The 17,300-nt window shown below is 43.8% G+C and overlaps 1 protein-coding gene across 1 annotated transcript in view; it reads right to left on the minus strand.

Annotated features, from left to right (window-relative positions):
• gpc3 (glypican 3) overlaps positions 1 to 17,300 on the minus strand; it is a 98,666-nt gene that overhangs the window by 9,684 nt on the left and 71,682 nt on the right. Inside the window, exon 7 of the mRNA XM_086138831.1 lies at positions 8,266 to 8,452. Within this exon, the coding sequence (XP_085994957.1) occupies positions 8,266 to 8,452 (187 nt within the window). The remainder of the gene's footprint in view (positions 1 to 8,265; positions 8,453 to 17,300) is intronic.

Consider the following 17,300-nt stretch of genomic DNA (forward strand, 5'->3'; position numbering starts at 1 on the left):
GCCTGTGGTTTTATGCAACAGCTCACAGCCGATTGACAAGAGTGCTCCAGCAATGCTCACGGCATTGTTGAATTACATTCAAGAATGAGCTGCATAATCAAAAGCGAAGGCCGCTTGGAAAGAGACACGGCTACGTTCGAAGAGGGAGAATTTTGGAGACGCATGTGAGAGCTGGGGGTTAACGTGTAACATGTAAATCAGCCGAGCCTTTAAAAAGTTCCTTCGGAGATTCCCACAAAATGGCTGCAGTGTGTTAATGTGGCAGCAAGCAAAGGAGCAGTGAGCCTCGAGAATGGACCCGCTGTGTGCAAGAGTGTTTGTGGACTGTGGCTGAGCTGATGGACACAACCCAGGAACGGGCCTGGAATCAATTTAGTGCATCCAAAAGTGCCTGTGAATGTAAATAAAGCTCTTGAGCAAACAAACGCTTTTCCAAAAGGCACACACAAACAGAAATATGCATAAAGCCTACAAAACGAATCAAGCGCTGGTGGGCCCCCTTCATGAAAATGATGAGAATCCAGTCAGATCTGTGATTGTTTCCACCGAAATTCAAAACAGGGATCCCCTTCTGGCCTTTCAATAATCTTAAGGATTTTATCCCTGGAATCATATGAAAAGGCGGCATGGCAGAAAACCAGCAAGCGTTCAATAAGAGGGGAACTTCCTCCCTCTGTTCCTGCCCTCACTTTTCTCCAATCTCCTTTCAAAACAGCACACACAGACACGCACACGCACACACTCGTCCACACATAGCTGGGAACACAGTGGATCTAGTAAGAACCAGAGAGCACCATTGCAACTAGCCAAGCCTATTTACACAGATGGTGGCAAACGTCATCATTTTTGTGTGGGGCGTGGAGGAGGTGAGGAAGGAGCAGGATTGGCTGACTTAACAGAGGTTGCTTATGAGCTGAAAAAGAGATGAAAGAAAACATTGGGCAGCGGGCATTCAGATGGTTTCACATTATACCATGTCCGGCTCTAGCGTCCATCAACCTTTTCACACCTCTGCTGCCCTCCAGAAATGTACAGCATTTTCACTTGACTTTATCGTCACTGATCATTCTAAACACAACATACAAAGGGGTTTTACATATAGAACTCTTTTACTAGGATGGGATTTTTTTTTATATTTTTTTTTAGTAATTCCTGAGAAAATAAGGAGTGAATGCTGATCGAAGTTGTCTGAAAGGGGCATATTTTGATTGGCGGTTGAATAAAATTTAATGACATGTAGTGCCACTACATTGCTGCTTTCTTGTCCATTATCTTGTCTTTAATTTCTTTCTTTCTTTCTCTCTCGCAGAAAAACATTTTGGCAAATGATCGGTGGACTGAGAAAAGTCACACACAAAAAATGCAGAACAGTTCAAATCCTGTGCAAAATGAAACACTTCTTCAAAACAATATACAAGTCACCGATTCTGTTCATAACATTTATGGACAGAATTTCTAGGCGCAGCCGAAGCATTGAGGGGGTCCGTTTCGGTGGCCTCAGTATTGCATCTCTGCTTTTTACAGATGATGTGGTACTGTTGGCTCCTTCAAGCAGGGCTCTCCAACACTCACTGGAGCGTTGCACAGCCGAGTGTGAAGCGGTTGGGATGAGGATCAGCACCTCCAAATCTGAAACAATGGTCCTCAGTCGGAAAAGGGTGGACTGCCCCCTCCGGGTCGTGGAGGAGATCTTGCCCCAAGTGGAGGAGTTTAAGTATCTTGGAGTCTTGTTCACGAGTGAGGGCCGTAGGGAGCGAGAGATCGACAGGTGGATCGGTGCAGCGTCTGCCGTGATGCGTACTTTGTATCGGTCTGTCGTGGTAAAGAGGGAGCTGAGCCAAAGGGCGAAGCTCTCAATTTACCGGTCGATCTACAGTATGTCTCAACCCTCATCTATGGTCACGAGCTATGGGTCGTGACCGAAAGAACGAGATCCCGGACACAAGCGGCCGAAATGAGTTTTCTCCGCAGGGTGTCCGGGCTCTCCTTTAGAGAAAAGGCAAAGCTCTCAATTTACTGGTCGATCTACGTCCCAACCCTCATCTATGGTCACGAGCTATGGGTCGTTACCGAAAGAACGAGATCCCGGACACAAGCGGCCGAAATGAGTTTTCTCCGCAGGGTGTCCGGGCTCTCCCTTAGAGATAAGGTGAGAAGCTCGGTCATCCGGGAGGGGCTCAGAGTAGAGCCGCTTCTCCTCCACATCGAGAGGAGCCAGATGAGGTGGCTCGGGTATCTGATTAGGATGCCTCCTGGACGCCTCCCTGGTGAGGTGTTCCGGGCATGTCCCACTGGCAGGAGACCCCGGGGACGACCCAGGACACGCTGGAGAGACTATGTCACCCAGCTGGCCTGGGAACGCCTCGAGATCTGCCGGGAAGAGCTAGAAGAAGTGGCTGGGGAGAGGGAAGTCTGGGTTTCCCTACTAAAGCTGGTGCCCCCGCGACCCGTGCCCTGATAAGCGGGGGAAAATGGATGGATGGATGGATGGATGGATGGATTCCCATATGAAACACACAGACACACACACACCGATACATTTTCATTTGGCTTAATTGTGTTTGAACCAGTTACACATTGCTGAATTAAACTTAAAACACAATTAGCAATTCTACCTCTCTGTGATTATATTACTGAAAGCGAAGTACACAGAAAGTGCAAACATAAATGTTAAATTCAAACTCAACACAAGCTCAATGCCGCAAACTATCCAAAATACAGTTTATTTCTCCATATCATTAAAATAAGTCATATATAATGACAAAAAAAACCCATGTCCCAATTCCATAAGCCCCGAAAACAGAGGAAAACTGTGTACTACCAGTACAGGCTAAAAGTACTTTTTCAGTAACAAAACAAATAAGGAAATCTGAATAAAATGAATTAAATATTACACATCCATTCTCCTGGCTGAATATTTCCAAAGAAACACTGCAGGCAATATTCTCAATGGCAAGACAACAGGGGAAGAAACGTCGTGAATGACGGCTCCATCGTTGCACAGCTGCGAGTTCAATCTGGTCACAAGCTTCTTCCACGGCCTGAATGAGGGGCACCACAGCCTGGAGCCGGAAATCAGAAAACTTCCACCGACATGCTGAGAAAAAAAAAATCTCTTCGATGTGGTTTAGAAATGGAAAATATGGGGGAAGTACAGCACTGTGAACTATGGATGGTGTTCTGCGCGAAAGAGCAGAAGCGGTGAAATGACACATTGTCCCAGATGACATTGTGTTGCATCTGGTTATTTACTGTGACAAGGTGGTGCCATTGGTCCAAAATTGTCAGAATCAGTGTCGCAAGGGGTCATTTTGGCAAGACGGTGGATGACGCCATTTTGTGAAATAGCAGCACAAAGGGTGAATAGTTCGAATTTATGCTAAATTTACATGTAAAAACATGTGCCCGATCATCACAATGCTCAAGTGGACAAAACGTACCTCCACGTACTCATGCCACAGCTGTTTGGTTCTCTCCGCATTCTTCTCAAAAGTCACTCGATAAAGTTGTTTGATTTGAACTTGATGTTTTTGTCAGTGATCCGCAATGTGGCATAATTCAATTCAAATTAGGCATTTCAAAGAATATTTCCTCAGTTAGGTAATTTCATGCTTGACGGGTGGGTACATACTCCAGAGGCCTAACTATTTTTTTTTTTTTTTTAAAAAGTCACACTTTCACAAAATGTGCCCTGTAAACCTTGCTTGTACAATTAAAGGTTTTGCAAGAATGACAATTTCAAAAGTCCTCCACAACATCAATGTCCGACACATCTTTTCCTCGGGCAGGTGGTGCGTGCGTGGCCACCACATGTAGAAAATCTTGCACTCAGAAAGCATGCTCGTGTGTTATAGCTCACATAATCAACTCGAGAACGTAATATACTGGAAGTACAAACACACAGCAAACAGAGTGGATATAGCGTGAGCCACAGTGTCTGGAATATGGCTGCTCGGATGAAAACATGTGGTAAACACTAATATGGAGAAGCGGCGCCGTGTGACTCACCTATCAGGTGCCGAGAGTCAAAGGTCACAGCTGCAGCTAATTTACATGCCAGGTTCGCGCACTGGCAACGTGTATGGGTGTTAATTTGACCCACATCCAGAGTGCACAATGTTTAGGTTCCCAGTGTATTAACCAAAAGTTATCAGAGGTGTTTGTTTTTTTGGTTTGGGGTTTTTTTTTTTTTTTGGTCACATTCTACTCTTCCCCTGCATTCACTCACCACATTCCTCTTTCTTTTACACAAAGACGAACAGTCTGACATGATGGCAATATTTCCACTTTGGAATTTGATAACCTGCCATTTTAATGAAATGCTCCAGAAAGCTTCCAGAAGAAAAGCTTTCCTTTGGGGTACTTAAAATGACCGAGCGTCTGAGTGCACCGTTATTACAAGAGGTCTATTCACGTGGCTCCTGCTGAGGACATTGAGTTACAATGCATATCCAGCCGGGCAAAAAAAAAAAAAAAAGTGCTCCGGCTTGCTTGGCTGTAAGCCAATCAACGCTTATAGTGTACATTAAAAAAATCATTTTGGTATACTATTCAATAGTTCCAGGTTTCTAGTATTTTCCAGAGGTTTCTCCAGTCAACTAAAGGTTAAAAGAATACAAAGGACCACACAGAAAAAATAAAAGCATCCATGAAAAGCCAATTTGTAAAACCATTCAACGGTCTTAATATCAACCCAGTTGATGGTAAAAAATATTAGAAATAATTATAGTAAAATAATTCTGCAACATCATGACTTCAATAATGTGAAAGCTTGAGTTTGTTCCTGACTTCATTTGAGTATTTTTTTCCCTACAGAATTACTTGTTATTAAGTTATGATGTTGATTGTAATTCTTCTAGCATCATTAGTATTTTGTCTTTTCAGAGTGGCCCTAATATGGCTTTGTACAATAAAATAACCTTTTATTGGAGGAATTCCAATTTATACTCATTTTACGTAAGTCCTAAGATATAACTTGCATTTCACTTTACATTGAATGGTGTAGTGAGCGATGTACTTCTTTTGCCGTTTTACCCCCCCCCCCCCCCCACTCCAAAAAAGTATAAATTTCGACAAAACAATAAAGAAAGAGTTTAGTCATAGAGGGTGAATGGTTTGAGGCCAGTTGTGCACAGGTGAGCCCTCATTAACATCCATTCATCACTGCCCACACCGTCACGTTCAATACATGATAAATAATAATTCTTGCACAGTACAAAAAAAAAAACCCGTTCAAATATTTAGCATATCGTCCCTGATTGAACATAATATATTTCTGTTTCATTTTAAAATATTTTTTTCTTATTTGTTGTGACATAAATGTAACAATAGAGTACATAGTGGTGCAGGTGATGAAAGTGAATGTTCTAGAAAATGTTCTGCAAAACACTGTGACAAATGTGTAGGAATGCTTAAGAAGATCCGTCCAGTCATTTTCTATGTCACTTGCCCTCAGTAGGCTGGCATGAAACTGGATCAGTTGACATTCGCCGAGAGACGGCGCACACCCTCAACTGTTCGCCAGTCAAGTCATTTGCACACAACTCCACACAGAGATGTTCCAACAAAGACTCAACTCCTGACTGTGAGGCAGATGTAGTAGCCACTAGTTCACCGTGTTGCCACTCACGAGGAGGTAAGGTAGAAAAATAAAATAAAAATGTAAAAAAAACAACAACAACAAAAAAGCCTCAAATAATTTAGCAGTTCCGTAGCACAAAGCACAGCAGGGGACAACACATCATCAGAGGTCACAGTAAAGACTGATTTGTGCTTGGTTGCTGGTGACGGGTCGGGGGGCAGGGCGGGGGGCCGGGAGGTTGTCCCTGTCCTGGAATAGCTCTCCTGGCCTGGAATGTTTTGGGGAATGTTCGGCAAGAGGAATGATTGGTCAGGAGGGGAACTGCGTATGTCTGTGTGTGTGTGTGTGTGTGTGTGTGTGTGTGTGTGTGTGTGTGTGTGTGTGTGTGTGTGTGTGTGTGTGTGTGTGTGTGTGTGTGTGTGTGTGTGTGTGTGTGTGTGGCAAAGGTAATCAGTCAGTCATGGAATCCGTGTTGAGGGCGAGTGGGGACAGATCAACCATTAGGCACGTTTTGGGTACATCCTCCGTGTGTTTGGAGGTTGACAACCAAGCATGCGGGCATCTCTGCCCCGCGTCGGACCTCTCAGCACCTTATTGTTGTGGCTTCTGTCACCTTTCTGTTTTCAGTATTTGTCTGTGTCATGTGTTGTATCGTCCTTGCACTCCTGGCTTTGGGAAAGCAGGTATGGCTCGTCCATTCAATAGGCCCACAGCTCAGACATCCAGCCCATTAGCCCTCATGCTCTGTAGGTTGACCTTTGAACCTCAATCCCCCAGTCCCATATTTGACCAAAACAGGCTGAAAGGGCCATGCAAGGTCAGCATTTTGATGGGTCGTTGCAGGCTATCAGCCACTATCTGTGTGTCTGCCAATGAGTGGGGACTTACCAAGGTCTGCAAACATTTCTAGCTTACATGCACAGGGGTCTAAACAGCCTGGGGACAGTCACAAAATTGAAGCAAAATCGAAATCTGGGTATACACATCGTAACATTTAATATCTTGAAAGTTTCTTCTGTTGTCGAGATCACAAATACTGTACACAACACACATGGCCACTCCTCCTTCAAAACAGTTGTCGATCGAAGGCGGACCTGTAAGAAGAAGGCTAAAGGGAATTTTCAAATGGAGCTTTGCTTCTATAGCTTTAATGTCCCACTGACTTAACCTTCAGCGGCTTGTAAAGAAATAAGACACAGTTTGATGTGCCTGGAAGTGAGACATTAGAGTCCAGAAGCGATGGCATGAGGCTTTCACGGTCAAGTCCGCTGCAAGTGGCGGCCCTCCAGGATTCCCGTGTTAACCTCTGCTTCTTACTTTTGTTCCCTGCCCAGAAAACCCAAATCTCTGCCATAACATCCCCAACAGTCGGACTACTCCATTGGCCTTGTTTGCTCAGCTGCACTGGCTTTGTGTCGGCGTGTTGGGCTCCCTTGTTCCCGCTCCCCGGCAGTTTTCTCCCTCTTTTTCTGTTTGATTTCTTTTCTGCCAGCAGTTTGTAGCCTCAGTTGCTCTTTGTTTGGTCTAAGCAGAGCCCGTCTGACCATTTTAACTGACAGCATTGAGGTCAAGAGGTCGACTCGAGGCGGCTACCTGAGGAAGTCTCACGTCTTCCACCTCAGAGTGTCACTTTTGTGTCAAGATGTACAGTCGTCATGTAAACACCTCTGCTTGTGTTTGGACTCTGCTCGCTTTGACTCACTGCAGCGGGAAACTTGCCGTGCGCTAACCAGTCTAACAGCAAAAAGCTCTAGTTTGGTTAATGAACAACTACTTCATAGCCTGTGACCGAAATGTTTTCACAGACTGTCTCATAAAGTCAAGTGCATGTCTTTTAAAGTGAGAACAAACCATTATTGTCACCTGTACCCAGCAGCCGAGTTCAGTCAAGTGATTGACAGTCGGTGGAAGAGCAATTCTGCGCACCGTGGTGCCCATGTCTGCTTTGGCTCAGAAAAGTCTCACCAAACTGGGACGAAACATAACATCAGACCACCGTACCAACCGCTCACCAGAACATTGTGAAACCTATCAACGACTGCCAGTTCATGCCGCGACTGCTTGGATCCAACAGTTTCGGGTCAGGAACCAGCAGTCTTTTCCAAGAGCTCACGGTGCCCAAAGAGCTTACAGTATAATCACTTTTCGAGTAATGTCAATTTTTTATTTATGTATTTATTTATTTACAGAAATTGATTCTTTTCAGTCAGGCAATCCTTATAAATAGTGGGGGTCCACTATTTGGCTTTGATATGGGGGCACTATAAAATAGGGCTATGCAAAGCTACGAAATTCACAGCACATTGAAACAATGAATTGGAACAACACAAGCAAGCACACAACAACAATGGGTGAGGTAATTGATTTGAGTTGGGAGTTGGTATGACTAACGGCAACAAAAAGGGAGACGATTGTCTCCACAACTCACTACAGCATTAGTGTCTATATTTGTCATTTGAAGCTGTGTGTCCTGAAGTATGACGATGACACGCTGGTTAAGAGTCGGCTTGATCAATGGGCGACCAGAGGTCGTTGACATCACCCATATGGTATTGGCTCTGGCTGGCTAGGTGGAAACAGTACATTCTTGTACCTAATATTACCTGCTTTTGTACAGCTCTGTTCAGTCGAACGGGTACCCAGCAATGGACAAAAAAGGTCATAAATAAATGAATGCATCTCACCTGCAAAGACGCGTAAACGTTTGCGTCGTGGTGGTGGTCCCAGGCCCGACATGCCAGTGCACTCGTCCTCATCATCACAGTCGCCGCTTTGGAATCCCTCGTCGCCTTCGTCGCTCCACCCGACCACCCCACTTGTGCGCGTTCGGGCCCTCCAGCGTTTTTCAGATACCGTTACATGGCGCAGCAACTGTGGAAGGAACAGAAAGTGGTGAAGCCAATCAGCGCATTGACAGTAAAGCCAGTAAAATATGACATTCATTCAAGGAGTAACGAGAATGAGCCACATTAGGATTTTATTTTGTAGGGTATGAATCACCTAAAGCAACACCAAAATCACTTGCAGTCAGCAAACAAATTGTTATCCATGCATCCATCCAGGGAAAGTAGCCAAAAGTTTTTCAGTGTGGTGGCCAGGCCACGGGTGGCCTTGTGTGCATCTGTGATTCTTTATCACACCCTCCATAGTCAGGGTTTCATGGAATGTGTGTGTGTGTGTATATATATATGTGCATTTTACTTCATAAGACCATGACTGTGGATAGTATGATAAACCATGACTTCTCAGCCATAATGTTAGCTTCCTATGGCGGGGAAGTCATGATTTTGAATGGTCTTTACCTAAAAGTGATTGTTTCACATTTTGCACTCGGATCAATTGTATATTTATTTTTTAAACAGATGATGGAGTGTAAACACACTAAGGGAGTACTGCAATCACGGAAGAAAGAAAAATCACAGCTACAAGATATTTTCCCCTTGGTGTAGGGGTGGCCAGGTGGGTTGACTGACCACAGACTGACATGGGGTGGCCATGGCCAAACCTGGCCGCTTTGTAGCTCTGACCCTGCATTCATCACCCATTTTCAAAAGCGCTCGTCTCATCAGTGTTGCGGGTGTGCTAAAGCCTATCCCAGCTGACTTCAGGCAAGAAGTATTATCGGGTTCAATGTCTGTTTTTAAAATATGGGAGGAATGTGCTGTACTCTGAGAAAATCCACAAAAACATGCAAGCTTCACACAGGAAGAACGGAGCCAAAATCTGAACCCAGGAATTATGGACTTGAGGATGACATACTTACTCCTCCACGTGCTACCTAATTATATTTACAAAGTATAAATTTTGTTTCATTATCTATGTTAGTATTTTGATGACAAGAAAATCATTAAATAATTTGCAATTTGTCAACCAATCAAGGTGCTTGGACGTGACCTCTTTGTTCTACCTGAATCTTGATTCGTCATTTACCAAAATAACCTGTGGCCATGATGTGTGAATTCTCTTTCGTCACATCAGTTGTCACAGCAGATTGTAAGCATGAGTTGGCCTCTTGGCTGAAAAGCAGCTTAACTCTCGGGTACTTGCCAAGACATTTACAGAAGCTCTTAAAGTGTTATGCAGAACATAACGGAAGTGTCCTTCAGAGCACTCCGGCAATGCAATCTCAGAAAAAAAGTGCAAAGTACAAATGTATTGCGGTGTGTAATTCCATTATTAAAATCATGTTAAACATCACAACTTGAAAGGGGAAACATTCTTACGATTCATTACCAAAGGATGAATGGGGGTGGGGGGTAGGAGTTCATTCTTGTACCAACTGGTGAAAAAATGTGAGTGAGTGCAGAGACGACCTCGCTTGTCGTTCTCTGACCATCTTTCAGCCTCCTTAACATCGCACATGATTGAGAGCCCTGCCAAGCTCGCAGATGTGCTAAATTCCAACTGCCTGCCTCGCGAGTTCCTCCTTTCATCTCACCGCTCTGTCTCCTTGTATGCTTTTTATTGAGTTCCTTCTATCTGCATATGTCAGCGCGATTGTTGTTGTGTTCGTTGTTTAGGCTTTCTCTGGGAGAAAATGTAGTTCATATGTGCTGTGTCTCCGGTCAGCTGTGATTGGACTTTGTGTGCGTGTATAAGCAATAGACAGAGACAGCTGAAGTATAAAACTCTAATCACAAACTGATGTCAGTCTGAGCATAAACAAACCCGTTCTCTTCCTTGCCATACAAACTCGTCGGTCTGGGTTTTACAAGTGACATCAACTCAAGAATTCAGACAGACGCAACACACAATCACTTTATTTCACTATGCCCACGGAAAGAGACCTCAATTTATATCCCGGCACGATAAAAGAGCAAACTTTTCTAAAAGGCTATTTACATACACATTAGGATGGACAAGCAGCCTTCTACAGGCAGAAAGGACGATACGCACGTGAGACAAGAGGTGTCACTTGAGGACAAATTCTCTCAATGATGAGTGGGAGTTAAATGTACTAAACAGACTCCTTTAAGGGCAGGACACTGTTTGTCCACTTTGGCCAGAGTCCTCCACAGATTTACTGACTTGGAGAAATTGCTTCTCATCGTGCCTAGCAACCTGTTTGGACTTTGTGAGGGCCCCTTGTAGCCCATCTAAGGCAAACAAACACTTGAAAAGAGGCACAATGATGCAATGGTCCGGTAGAAATTAGGGGGAGAAAACATGACAAAAAAAAAGAAGAAAAAACCCCCACAAGAATGGCAGAACTGCCCCAATGTGAAGTTGCGCAAGCACCATTAAGAGTAACTGATCACCTGCAAGCAAACATACCTTAACACAAAAACTCAAACTGCCATTTGACTAAATGCTCACGACGAGACACGTCAAGCAGGGAGGCAAGACCGGGGAGCAAGAGGAATCTCCAAAATATTTATTCACAAAAGACAAAAAGGCAAGCAAGGTGCATGGAAACAGAAAGACTGTAGTTTCAGAATTTAAAAAACAAAAACAGGATATAAATTCAACCAAAAACTGGGTGTGCATTGATCACAACTGGGAACAAAACAAGACGGGAACACAACAAGACAGAAACAGAAGCAGCAGAAATAATCCGAAGAAGACTGGAACTAAATGCAAGTCAACGAGTGATGATAAATACCTCATGCGAGTGATGAGAGGGAACCGATTGGTCGAAACAAGGGACCGGGCTCACCAGAACACGAGGACACAAAAATCTGATGACACAGACAAGACATGGAAGCAGCGACAGGAAAACATGACAAAACTCAATCCAAGCAAAACCAAATGAACAAAAACATATATCGTGATAGAAATGACCTCAGCTCAACTCGAATTTATCTGTCGAGCATTTCCCCCCGGCCCCAAAAAAAAAACACTGCTCCCTACCAAGTGCAGTAATGGAGTAAAGAAAAGGAGTAGAAAAACACAACATAAACATTTTGGAATCAAATATAAGAAGTTTCTTTCAGTCCTACACAAGGAGAGCAACGTCAGTACCATGCCAGCTATAAATACGAGCAGAGGCACAGTGGCTAAGAAGTAAGATGTTTTTTCAAGAATTGGACAAAAACGTGGGCAGCATAATTATAGCAGTGGTGGAAGCGAGCAGTAGCCCTGCGCGGTGCCCTTTTCCACAAAGGGGTGGGCCTCTGTGGCAGGGCGCGGTGGCTTCTCCCCACCGGCTGCTGGCCTCTGCCTTGGCAGTGCGAGCAGGGGAGGGCTGGATTGTATGTTTGTGTCACAAGTGATGCGGCTCTTTTGGCATGGCTCGAACCGTGATCTGGAAGGAGCAATCGAGATTCACCACAAAACCTCAAGTTGCTTCACCAGGGACTTTCGTGGAATTCAATAAGACAAAAACCCCAAAGCGCATAGGAGCATTGGGACAGATAAAAGAGACATTGTTGACAACTGCTCAGTCTGTTTTCCATTAAAGCTTGTCTTTTTTTTTTTTTTTACTAAGACCCGGCAGCAGGTATGAGCCTCCAACCGATTGTGGGTTCAACTCCCCCAAGCGCAAATCAGACCGAGGAAATGCTCACTTTCCAGGGGCTGCGCACAAAGTTGTGTGGAATTGTGCTGAATGCAGGCCAGCTCAGACAGAAACCCAGAAAGCACAAAGGGCTGTCACGGCCTCTCACACAGGACATGAACTCCACACGGGGTCACTGCTGGACACAACAGCTGCAACAGAGCCGCAGTGGACGTCCACTGATACAAATAAACCTGCTCCCACTGGTGGAATTTTGTCATTCATGACGGCGCGTGAAAAATAGGAAGGACGAAGACGGAACAGAAACATGTATCATCTTGTGTGTGTGATCTCCATGGAGTTTGAACGAGCAGTGTTGCAAGTGACAGACAGCGAGTAATGAAGACAGAACATGTTCGAAAAAAGGGTCTCCTTCTCAGGTCCTGTCTTATGTTCTTCTTCTCCATGCAGAGGACATGTCTGGGCAAGAAGCGTATGACTCGGCCCAGGCGGAATCTGCTGCTCATAAAGTTTCTATCAATGCGTCAACACATCTTGTCTACAAATCTAATCTCAACAATTTGGGGCCCAACTTCCCCAAGAGACGATTGCTTTCCAGGCATATCTATTTTTGCAAAAGTCTTGGTTTCATCTTATCTTTTGGACTGTTACCAGAATCATCAATTCGATCATAAAAATCCCCCAAAAACATTTTGTACTTTGAAATGAACGTGAAGGAGTGTGAGTTAAGGCGGATTTTGGAAAATAAACATCAGAACATTTCGTTCTTCATTGAGACTTAAATAGAATCTAGCATCTTAATGTGACCATCTTTTCACCTTTCACTTTTTACATTTCACAGACAGTCATTGTTTTGGCACATCAACACTTGGGACTTTTTTTCATCATGTACACCTTTTCTGGTGTGTGGCCCTAATACGCCGAAGTAAATAGATATGTGGCAAGTTAGTACAAGGTTCTCTCTTGACATGGTAGTAGAGCATTAGAGATCATTACAAAATATTTTCCTTTACATATAAAACAGCCACAGTCAAGAAAATAAACACAGATTTGTAAGACCAGTAGGTCAGTTGTGGACTTGCAAGACAAACAAACACCCGAAAAGCACCACCAATGACGAAATGGTTCATGGCATTTGAGGAAAATAACCTGAAAGATGAGAACACCAAAAGTAATTGTGGCCCTGCGTCGAGCGGAGTTTGTGCAAACACAGCCATGTGTAACTTACCACCTGCCAGCACACACACCTCAGCACATAAACATTCAAACTGCCATCGTGACTGACTCATCAGACATTTCGTTAGGTATACCCGCACAATGTAGTCAGTAAAGCCCCCTCTGCTTAGCTAAACAGTGGGAGAGAAAAGTACATTATTTATCCGCAACACTAAAATAGCAAAGTTATGGATCCTTTGGCGGTGTACTTGTGATGTCATGATGACATTGGGGGGTGGGGGGGATTGTATTTGGTTTCTCCTGACCGCTTTACTGACCAACTCCTGTTTAATTGTATGAAACAGACACAGTCAGAGGGAAGGAAAAGTAAGAGGGAACCGTTACTCCAGTAATTGCTATAAATAAGCGTGCAGTCACTTTCACAACAAGCTGTCAACTCACCAAGACCATAGCCCTTTGGTCGTACCAAATATGAAAATAAAACCACACTACCGCATGACATCAGTGCGACAAGATGTCAAAAACGTCAGCATTGGCTTGGAACAAATTCCAAGCCAAAGACTCACATGAAGAGAGTGCGGTTGGTCTTGCCTGTCTCTGACAAACCAACAAACAAACAAAACCATTAAAAGCAGCCGCACGTAAACAGTCCCTAGTTTCCAAAAGAGAAAATAAATTGTATCCACATTTGCATCAAAATGTACACATCACTCAAAGTTATGGAAATCATTTGCATAGTTCCTGTATCATCTAGATACTGCTGTATACAACAAAAGGAAAAATGTTAAAGACCAATTTCGATCAGGTGCATCTTTAGGCGCCACAAATATTTTGAACATTTTGATATACGCTGGGCCCGAACAACAGTTTCTGAATAAGTTAAAAACAGCCTTGTTCACATGTCTGTCCATCGAAGAACTACATTTTATGTGGATTTGGACTAAAATGTGTTTTTCGATCCACATATGTGCCACCTCACCATAAAGTCATGAAAGCATTCGTAAAGTTACTTTTGTATTTCTGTGATACTTCTGAATTAATGTAATCAGAAAAACTGCAAAATGTAAAACTATGGCATTTGAATTGAATACATTTACATTCCTTTAACAAGACACTGATTCCCGAACAACAGAATACCAACAATTTCGAAAAGATGTCATTCAGTGAGCAGTATATTGTACATTTTGATGAACTTCCACACTTTTCCACAAATTCAATCATTCTTTTTGTTTTTTCTTTACACAATCACATTGCATTGTGTATTGTTATCGGCTTGAATCATTAGGCCACAGGGAGTGTTAAAAGAAACCCAAACCTCAGAAATGTGAGTCAGACGTGCTAACCGCTAGTCCTGCCATGACAAGCATGAACACACACTTACTGACATCAGACCAATTAGGGTTTCTGTTACAATCAACAACCTCTATTTGAATGCATCAACAGTCACTGAAAAGCCAACAGAGAGTCGAGAAGACAAGCGGGAAAACGACACTGAATTAGAAACCCAAGTCGCCGAAAAGAGCGACGCTGCCTGAGCAAACGCAAATACAGATGATTATGAAATCCCAGCGGAAAGATTTTTAAAGTTGGTCTGCGGCATCTACAACCGATCACCGTAAGGCTTCGACACACTGATACAAATGTTATAACAGAGATACCAGAAAAGTCCCCCATGCATTTCAATGCCTTCAGTCGGGACTCACCCAACATATTCCAAATCTTCATCCCAGCACTATTATTTTGCAATTATAGAAACCAACAACACTGTACAAACGTGCATTATAATAGCATGCAGGTGTGCCACATTACATAAGCTGGAGACCTTTAGAATCAATATTTTTCCATCCATCCATTTTCCGATCCGTTTATCCTCACGAGGGTCGCGGGGGGTGCTGGAGCCTATCCCAGCCGTATTGGGGCAGTAGGCGGGGGACACCCTGAACCGGTTGCCAGCCAATCGTAGGGCACTCACAGATGAACAACTGTCCACACTCACACTCACACCGAGGGACAATTTAGAGTGTTCAATCAGCCTGCCATGCTTTTGGAATGTGGGAGGAAACCGGAGTACCCGGAGAAAATCCACGCAGGCCCGTGGAGAACATGCAAATTCCACGCAGGGAGGCCGGAGCTGGAATTGAACTCGATACCTCTGCACTGTGAGGTCCACGCGCAAACGACTGGACCACCGGGCCACCCATCAAAAATGTCGCTAATGCTAATTTGAATGAGGAGGAAACGGGAAAGTAATGAGGTAAATCAATAAAATTAAAAAGAATGGAATTGATGTTTCTTTGTCACACTGCATCAATCGAAAGCTGCTTCTTCTGGTGTGCCCGCGTTGTCTCCCTGGGACCAGTCTATGAGAGACAGCTATGCCGATCATTGAGGCATTATTATGTAGCCCACAGAACTAGGCAATACTGATGTCTTTGCAGCAGCCAGTCATTTTACCATGGGATGTCCTGCCTTGAAGTGAGATTCATACTAACGTTTCAACTACTCTCTAAGCTCATCCATGCGGCACTAGTGCTGTTCTGCGCAAAGGACAATGACTATATGACAGTGAGTACTGTTAATTACTACACTTAGCGTCTTTAAAACAGCCAAACAACTGTCTCAAGGAAAGCCCGGCTAGTAATTAAATGTGAATGCTAATTAGCATCTATCTTGCAATTCCTCAATCCTTTGAGCAAAAGATTAGCACAAATGTTTCAACAACAATATGTCGACAAATTGCAGTTCTCATTGTTTTGTGTTTAATCAGTTTCATTTGCTAGCTTCAAGTCTCTTTTTTGAAGATTTGCTCAACTATTTGTCAAATTGCTGTTGAGTGTCAAGTGTGTAGAGTTGAGTCCCCTGCCACCACACAGCGCTCGTATCTCAAGTTTGTGCTGACAAGTCAGAGCAAAAATTGAACGACAGCACGTATCCCAAAACGTGTCGGGTCACTCACATCTCAAGGCAGCACTGTATTAGAATTTAAATGTGAATGTTGGTCAGAATTTCTGATTGGTGGGCCTTGCAGTAGAACAAGAAATAACAGTGATTGGGATTGCGTTAATATTGAAAAGTCTGACTCTCAAAACTGTTCATGAAGGTAATAAAGGAAATGGACCTTCTACACCTTAAATTCTAAGCCAGGCAGCCAGGCAGGCACGCAGCCCGACTTAGAAAGATACATAAAGTATGACAGCAGACACTTTTCCACGCTCTGAGTCATGGAAAGCTCCAATGCAGAATTCTGCAGTCCCACCTGCAGCTCACGGCTCATCACTCAACTAACTTTTATTCAATGTGAAATGTATAGAGGGAACAAACCTCTCTCTCTCTCTCTCTCTCTCATTCTTCTCTTTGACAGCCCAACAAACCAGCCCGGCCCCACCCAACCCCTGTCCTCCTTAGCGTGTCCACAGCTCAATATGTCACGCAATGGTCGCTCAGCCTCAGACTGTCAGACAGTTAACGCAGACAAGATTAATTTCCTGATCTTAATTCCAGTCGTAACACAAACACAGAGAAGAAAAGCAGCTCTGCGGTCGTTAAACTGGGTGCGGACCCACTCCACCTTTTGTGACTAAGCCCACAACTTTATTTCCAGACGCCTCTAGCTGGACTGAAAACTGGAATTCATATTTTGCTGGCAGTCACTTTGTTTCTTGTTTCAATTACCTTTGGAAGGAAAACTCTTGAGCCGTTTACATATTTCAGGCCTATCAAATTAAATCATTTGTTACCGTGCCATCCTTTGCAAGATTAAAATGCAACAAGATATGTGTGTTTATTTCACAAGACTCAGCTCAGTTTAAAGAGTGAATGTAGTGCCCTGTCTTAAAAGGATTTGCTATAGCAATGATTTTCAACTGTTCTGAGGCCTATGAAAATGTGGACAAATTTCTGTGAATGCGACTGATTGGCTGCATAATGCTAAACAGTTTAAAAAGACTCATTCCCGTCCAAGCGGCTGGATGTGAAATCAGATTACTCTTCTCGGACAATCTCTTATTGTCTGCTGGCCATCTCCTTTGCACGGTATCACGGTGGTTCCCAGAGTCATGTGTTGGTAAGAAACCTTCCGTTTAGCAG

Source organism: Hippocampus guttulatus, chromosome 2 (genome assembly GCF_054856545.1).
Source record: "Hippocampus guttulatus isolate MCC_2025c chromosome 2, RoL_Hgut_1.0, whole genome shotgun sequence".
NCBI classification, from domain to species: domain Eukaryota; kingdom Metazoa; phylum Chordata; class Actinopteri; order Syngnathiformes; family Syngnathidae; genus Hippocampus; species Hippocampus guttulatus.